The sequence below is a fragment of the Heptranchias perlo genome, chromosome 44, assembly GCF_035084215.1.
Source record: "Heptranchias perlo isolate sHepPer1 chromosome 44, sHepPer1.hap1, whole genome shotgun sequence".
Taxonomy (NCBI): domain Eukaryota; kingdom Metazoa; phylum Chordata; class Chondrichthyes; order Hexanchiformes; family Hexanchidae; genus Heptranchias; species Heptranchias perlo.
The window spans coordinates 4,154,539-4,161,926 of NC_090368.1; the positions used below are offsets into that span (position 1 = coordinate 4,154,539).

A 7,388-nucleotide genomic window follows, 5' to 3' on the forward strand; every position below is an offset into this window, starting at 1 on the left:
AATCAGTCTGGTAAACCTTTGTTGCACTCCCTCCATGGCAAGGACATCCTTCCTCAGATAAGGCGACCGAAACTGCACACAATACTCCAGATGTGGTCTCACCAAGGCCCTGTATAACTGCTCCCGATCGAGCTCCCATATGAAGTCAGCAGGAAATCCTACAAGTGGGAGTGGGTTTCCCCAGCAGTTTGCTTCAGAGACTCTGGGCTGAAACAAAACTTTAAAAAAAAACAAATAAAACGAACAGCTTTCTGAAAACCAACATTCAATCTCCAGGGCGAATCACCAGATGTTGTCCAAACCTCTGCATCCACTCCTTAGACTCAATCGCCTGCCGTAAGGGAGATGGTGTCCTCTGGTGGGCAGTAGAAATTAGGAGGTATCTGAGAGTCTCCAGTTCTTGGCTTGGCAGATATAAGAAAGAAAGGACTTGCATTTCTATAGCGCCTTTCACCACCTCAGGATGTCCCAAAGCGCTTTATAGTCAATGAAGTACTTTTTGAAGTTGGCCACTGTAAGGTAGGGGATATGATGCAGAAAGTTCCCAGGGCATAGGGTTGCCAACCTTCCAGGATTGGCCCTGGAGTCTCCAGGAATTAAAGACTAATTTCCAGGACACTGCTGCAGGCAAAAAAACCCAACGGGGTATTAAAAAAAAGTGTTTAAAATTTTCTTTGAAGACTTTTGTTTATTAGTTATAAAATTTTCAAACATGGGGGGGAAGAAAGGACTGTTTGACTGACAGTCAAGAATCAGCCAATTGGGTAATGAAGAGTCTGTTTGGTTTTTGATTGGCTTAGGAAGGTGGGATGCAGTGAAGATGGATGTGTCGGGCGACCAATGGGGAGAGTGTGGGGGCTGGAGGCGGGAGGTCATGTGATGAAACCTCCAGGAATACGTCTAACCAGAGTTGGCAACCCAGGCTGGGCTGGGATTGAAGATGAGAATGGCACAGACATTGGGAACATTACATCGTTTAAGTAATGCCGTCTGTGTAATTCACAATCTTCCACCCCAAAAAGGCTGTGGATAGTGGGAGTCAATTGGAGCTTTCAAGACTGAGATGGATAGATTTTTGTTGGGTAAGGGTATCGAGGGATATGGAGCAAAGGCGGGTAAATGGGAGTTGAGGTGCAGATCCGCCATGATCTAATTGAACGGTGGAGCAGACTCGAGGGGCTGAATGGCCTCCTCCTGTTCCTATGGCCCTAAGACAAAACGCGGGTAACAAAAGGTAGCTTAGCCGTGCAATGAGGTGACCTTTCGCACAAGATGAACATAGGAACAGGGTATGGGGTCGGAAGGTCAGCTCAGGGTCAAATGAGACGACAAGGTTGCGAACAGTCTGGTTCAGCCTCAGACAGGAGGGAGGTGGAGAGGAGGGGGGAACAGAGTTTGTGGTGGGGGCCAAAGACAATGGCTTCAGTCTTCCCAATGATTAATTGGAGGAAATTAATTGGAGATCTCCTCTTGACCTTCTTTGTTCCTACTGCATTTATATAGCGCCTTTAACATAGTAAAGCGTCCCAAGGCGCTTCATAGGAGTAATTATCAAACAAAATTTGATACCGAGCCACATAACGAGATATTAGGACAGATGACCAAAAGCTTGGTCAAAGAGGTAGGTTTTAAGGTCCGTCTTAAAGGAGGAGAGAGAGGCGGAGAGGTTTAGGGAGGGAATTCCAGAGCTTAGGGCCCAGGCGGCTGAAGGCACGGCCACCAATGGTGGAGTGATGAAAATCGGGGATGCGCAAGAGGCCAGAATTGGAGGGGCACAGAGATCTGGGAGGGTTGTAGGGCTGGAGGAGGTTACAGAGATGGGGAGGGGGGTGCATCCTTGGGATCAACATAGTGAATCTCTTCTGTACCCTCTCCATTATGATCAGTTATGGACCATTCTAGCCTTCATGAGGAGGATTGAAAGGTGAACCTGCATTTATCAGAAATGTCGCAAAGTGCTTCATCTACCATGAACTACTTCGATGTGCAGTGACTGGTGTTATGTAGACTGCCATTTTGTACATAGCACAATCCCAGAAACAGCAATGACCAGCCAAGCTGTTTTTAGGCGAGGGAGGAATATTGGCCCAGGACCTCAGGGGGAATTCCCCTGCTCTTCTTCAAAATAGTGGCCGTGGGATCGTTTCAGTCCGCCTGAGAGGGCAGACGGGGGCTTCGGTTTAACAGCTCATCCGAAAGACGGCACCTCCGACAGTGCAGCACTCCCTCAGTACTGGCGCCGGGAGTGTCGGCCTGGATTATGGGCTCAAGTCTCTGGAGTGGGGGCTCGAACCCACGACCTTCTGACTCGGTGAGATCAGGAGAAATTAAACTGGTACCTTGCGGATGTATGGTATAACTAAATGGTTTATTGGTAAATGCTAATACATTCTGTTGCACAAATCGCGCGATAGCTGGAGTCTTTTGAATGAGGCAGGGTCGCTGTTGGCTTCTCTGCACTCAGATGCGCTCCTTATGGAAGGTCTTCCCCTGCATGTGTAGCTCCTCCAGGTACTGTTGGTATTCAGTCTCGAACAACTCTTTCATCGCTGACTGGCGGATCTTTAAGGGAGACATGGAGGGGTGGGGAGGAAAAGTGGGTTGATTCATGTCACTATCGCCGGGTGGGGGGACTGATCGCCCACCCCGCCCAAGTGCGTCCAGCCCCTGCCCCACCCGACGCAGAGCCTCGTCGATCGAGGCCACCTGTGGGGAATTCCCAGGCCTGCTCCTCAGGGTGATTGTGGACGACCCTCCCTCTCCCTCTTACCCCTCTCCCTCGCCCCTTCCCCCCCACTATGCTATCTCCCGACACCTCCCTCCAACCTCCACCGTAAAGTCCGCCATGAATCCACGGCCTGGATAACGGGTTCCGGCAGGGGCTGTTCGACTGTGTGGGGCGGCGGGATCATCCCCGCCATCCACAAACGTGAACTTTCCAGCACGGGGTGACAGACAGCAATCAGGCCTTTCAACTCTGACCCTGAGGTAAAGGAAGAAAGAAAAGATTTTGCATTCCTATCGTGCCTTTCACCACCTCAGGACGTCCCAAAGGGCTTTACAGCCAATGAAGTACTTTTTGAAGTGCGGCCGCTGTTGTGATGTAGGGAAACGCGGCAGCCAATTTGCGCACAGCAAGATCCCACAAACAGCAAATAGAACCAGAGAAAAGATACAGCACCAGAAGGGGGCCATTCGGCCCGTCGTGTCTGCACCGGCTCGAAGAAATGAGCTAAATGACCAGCTAATTGTGATTTTTTTTTTTAAAAAGTGACGTTGATTGAGGGATAAATATTGGCCAGAGGACACGCACAGAAGTCAGTAAGGGACCTTGGATGAAAAAAATAAGATTGAATTACTAGAAGAAATGCTTTTCTTGCCATTTTAACTTCATAGTCCATTTGCTTCCTTTCGCGATCATTTATCTTCCGTCTCGCTGTAGCGTCAATGAACTTCAGCGCAATGTTATAAGTCAAGAGCTTACGCCACCTGCCAGGGAACAACGTACGACACAGAGAGCTAAACATCAAAAACTTTCATTTATCCTGCGTCTTTAACTTGGTAAAAACGTCCCAAGGCGCTCCACAGGAGCGATTATCAGACAAAAATTTGACACCGAGCCGCAAAAGGAGATATTAGGACAGGTGACCAAAAGCTCGGTCAAAGAGGTAGGTTTTAAGGAGGGGCTTAAAGAGGCGGAGAGGTTTAGGGAGGGAATTCCAGAGCTTAGGGCCCAGGCAGCTGAAGGCACGGCCGCCAATGGTGGAGCGATGGAAATCGGGGGATGGGCGAGAGGCCAGAATTGGAGGAGCGCAGAGATCTCGGAGGGTTGTGGGGCTGGAGGAGGTTACAGAGATAGGGAGGGGAGGGCGAGGCCATGGAGGGATTGAACACGAGGATGAGAATTTTAAAATCGAGGCGTTCCCGGCCAGGGAGCCAGTGGGTGATGGGTGAACGGAACTTGGTGCGAGTTAGGATACAGGGGAGGGCAGCAGAGTTTTGGATGAGCTCCAGTTTACGGAGGCCGGCCAGGAGAGCGTTGGAATAGTCGAGTCTGGAGATAACAAAGGCATGGATGAGGGTTTCAGCAGTAGAACGAGACCCAACTCGGGCTCTCAACTTTACTTTACTCTCTTTATTTATTTTTGCCCCCTTTTGAAAGAAAGACTTGCATTTATATAGCGTCTTTCACGACCTCAGGACAGCACAGTGCACTTCCCAGCTGACGAAGGATGTTTTTGAAGTGTAGTTACTGTTTTAATGTGGGAAATGCGGCAGCCAATTTGCGCACAGCAAGATCCCACAAACAGCAATGTGATTACATTCAATTACACAGCACAGGAACAGGCCATTCGGCCCAACTAGTCTATGCCGGTATTTATGCTCCACACGAGCCTCCTCCCACCGTTCTTCATCTCACCCTAATCTTCTATTCCTTTCTCCCTCATGTACTTATCTAGCTTCCCCAGATAATGACCAGATAATTTGTTTTAGTGGTGTTGGTTGAGGAATAAATATTGGCCCAGGACACTGGGGAGAACTCCCCTGTTTTTCTTTGTAAATAGTGCCCTGGGATCTTTTACTTCCCTCTTGGAGGGCAGACAGGACCTCGGTTTAACATCTCATCCGAAAGACGGCACATCTGACAGTGCAGCACTCCCTCGGTGCTGTGCTGGGAGTGTCGGCCTGGATTTTGTGCGCAAGTCCCTGGAGTGGGACTCGAACCCACGACCTTCTAACTCAGAGGCGAGAGTGCTGCTCACTGAGTCATGGCTGACACCAATTTATTCCCTCCTCTCCTCGGAGAGACCCTCGGTGCCGGGTCACTGCCGACCTCTCACCCCCTCCAAGTGGCTGTTTGTCAACTGTTAAGGTAGGACAGAAAGTGTCAATGGGGATATTCGTCCACAAGGGGCATCGCAGCCGAGTCCGGTCGTGCCTTTATCCGGTCTCCAGACGCACATTCTGGCAGGGGCGGGGGAAGGGGTGGGGTGGGGGTGGGTGATGGAACTGATTTTTCGATCCCCTGACTCTGGAGTGCTGAGGCCCATCGTGGGGGCCTCGATCGCCGATCCTCCCATTGAGATCAGCACAGAAACTGGAATTGGACCTGTGGCCTTCCCTGGTCTGCACGATTGTCCAGATTGTCCCGTCCGACGGATGGAAGGAGACTTAATAACAGTACGGAGATCCTCGAAACCGGGGCCGAAAATGGAAGGGGAACAGAGAGAGAGCCAGTTACCTTTCTAATTCCATCTCGATTGCTTGGATAGTGTCTTCTCTCTGAAATGGAAAAACAAAACAGTAACAGATAATTGCTTGATTGAAATCTTACATCGGTGAGTTTCGGCAGGCTATTCGACTGCATGGTTCCTCACCCTGACGCCTAGACTCACGCAAATTCCAGAAGGGGGGAGGGGGGGAAAAAAATCGCTGGAGAGAGATCAGGACTGTGCCCGAAATTTATTTTCCCCCTCCCTAGCCAGGGGCACTGGGCTCAATTGCAGTATCCCTACAACCACCCCAATTGAAATGATTCGGCCCATCGTGCCTGTGCCGGCTCTTTAAAAGAGCTATCCAATTAGTCCCACTCCCCCCTGCCCTTTCCCCCCCATATTCCCTGCAAATTTCTCCTTTTCAAGTATTTATCCAATTCCCCTTTTGAAAGTTATTATTGAATCTGCTTCCACCGCCCTTTCAGGCAGCGCATTCCAGATCACAACAACTCGCTGCGTAAAACAAATTCTCCTGGGTGAACGGGACTTGGCGCTAGTTGGGATACGAGTAGCAGAGCTGAGGATGAGGAGGCCATTCAGCCCCTCGAACCTGTTACATAGGATCAGGAGGAGGCCATTCAGCCCCTCGAACCTGTTACATAGAAACAGGAGTGGGCCATTCAGCCCCTCGAACCTGTTACATAGGATCAGGAGTAGGCCATTCAGCCCCTTGAACCTGTTACCTAGGAACAGGAGGAGGCCATTCAGCCGCTTGAACCTGTTACATAGGAACAGGAGGAGGCCATTCAGCCCCTCGAACCTGTTACATAGGAACAGGAGTGGGCCATTCAGCCCTTTGAGCCTGTTGCATCATTCAGTTAGATCATGGCTGATCTGTATCTTAACTCCATCTACCTGCCTTGGTTCCCTAACCCTTAATACCCTTGCCTAATATAAATCTATCAATTTCAGTTTTGACATTTTCAGTTGACCCCCAGCCTCAACAGCTATTTGGGGGGAGAGAGTTCCAGATTTCCACTCCCCTTTGTGTGAAGAAGTGCTGCCTTACTTCACCCCTGGATAGCCCTGAATGGCCTAACTCTAATTTTAAGCTTCTCACGTCAGGGTCCCTCAAGGTGGGACGCGTTGTCGAGCCTGACGATTAAAGCCCCTCTGCCAGCTACATCCTGGATTGACGAGGAAATAAAAAGCGTAAATTTAAATTAAAAAATGCAAAAAAAAAATCAAGAAATGAAATTGAATTCTGACAGATTGAAGCCCCTTCAGTGAGGGCTGGGAGTGTGTGTTGGGGGGGGGACGGGGACAAGCAGTTTGAAAGGCTGCAGGGGAGGCTGGAAGGGGTTTGTAGACTCTGCGTGCCCCCCATGGTTGAATTGCCGACTGGGTACTGCACCTTCAGGTTCTCCTTCACATGGCTTTGGTTGAACCTGGCATTTGCTCGAGTGCGTGAACACATGTCGTCGGCGGGGAAATAACAGGAAAGGCGGAAAAAAAAATCGAGATTTAAGAAGAAAATGATTAATAAATAAAACCAGCCAAACGCCTGAAGTTTAAAATGTTCTGAACACGCGGCTCCCTCCTCTTTTGTTGACGGAAGCGGCGTCTCGTTGCCAGGGTAACGACGTTGCCAAGGTAACGACGTCGCCAGGCCGTCTTAAAGGGATAGCGGCATGCAGAATTCTTAAAGGGTGCCAACTGAAAAAAAAAGAAAAAAAATTGCATTTATATAGCGCCTTTCACGACTTCCCAAAGGGCTTTGCAGCCAATGAAGTAGTCTCTGCTCTTACTGTAGGGAAACACAGCAGCCCATTTTTGCACAGCAAGATCCCACAAACAGCAATGAGATAGTGAGCAGATAATCTGTTTTGGTGATGTTGGTTGAGGGCTAACTTTTGGCCAGGACACCGGGGAGAAGTCCCCTGCTCCTCTTCGAAATAGTGCCGTGGGATTTTTTTTTTTACATCCACTTGTGAGTGAGGGGCGGACAGGGCCCCGGTTTAACACCTCGTCCAAAAAGACGGCACTCCCTCAGAGCTGCACCGGGAGTGTCAGCCTAGATTATGTGCTCAAGTCTCTGGAGTGGGGCTTGAACCCAGGACCTTCTGACTCAGCAGCAAGTGCACTACCCACTGAGCCACCTCGCGAGGCCAC

The 7,388-nt window shown here is 49.9% G+C and overlaps 1 protein-coding gene across 2 annotated transcripts; it reads right to left on the reverse strand.

The window, feature by feature from the left end:
* Positions 1 to 2,349: 2,349 nt before the first annotated feature.
* Positions 2,350 to 6,825, reverse strand: LOC137306748 (cilia- and flagella-associated protein 141-like). 2 transcript variants are annotated; one of them, XM_067976119.1, is made up of 4 exons: positions 6,631 to 6,825; positions 5,243 to 5,283; positions 3,381 to 3,489; positions 2,350 to 2,562 (listed from the first exon to the last, which is right to left on the reverse strand). In XM_067976119.1, the coding sequence occupies exons 1-4, from the start codon at positions 6,691 to 6,693 to the stop codon at positions 2,461 to 2,463; spliced, it is 315 nt and encodes a 104-aa protein (XP_067832220.1). In that variant the 5' UTR covers positions 6,694 to 6,825; the 3' UTR covers positions 2,350 to 2,460. The 2 variants fall into 2 exon arrangements, with proteins under 2 accessions (XP_067832220.1, XP_067832219.1); XM_067976118.1 differs by having other exon boundaries at positions 3,360 to 3,489.
* Positions 6,826 to 7,388: the final 563 nt, after the last annotated feature.

Coding starts and splice junctions, on each gene's coding strand:
- LOC137306748 (XM_067976118.1), bottom strand. CDS start 6,693: ATGTGTTCACGCACTCGAGCAAATGCCAGGTTCAACCAAAGCCATGTG. Junction 5,284..6,630: donor ATGTGAAGGAGAACCTGAAG/GTGCAGTACCCA, acceptor TTTCCATTTCAG/AGAGAAGACACTATCCAAGC. Junction 2,563..3,359: donor CAAGAAAAGCATTTCTTCTA/GTAATTCAATCT, acceptor TCTCCCTTAAAG/ATCCGCCAGTCAGCGATGAA.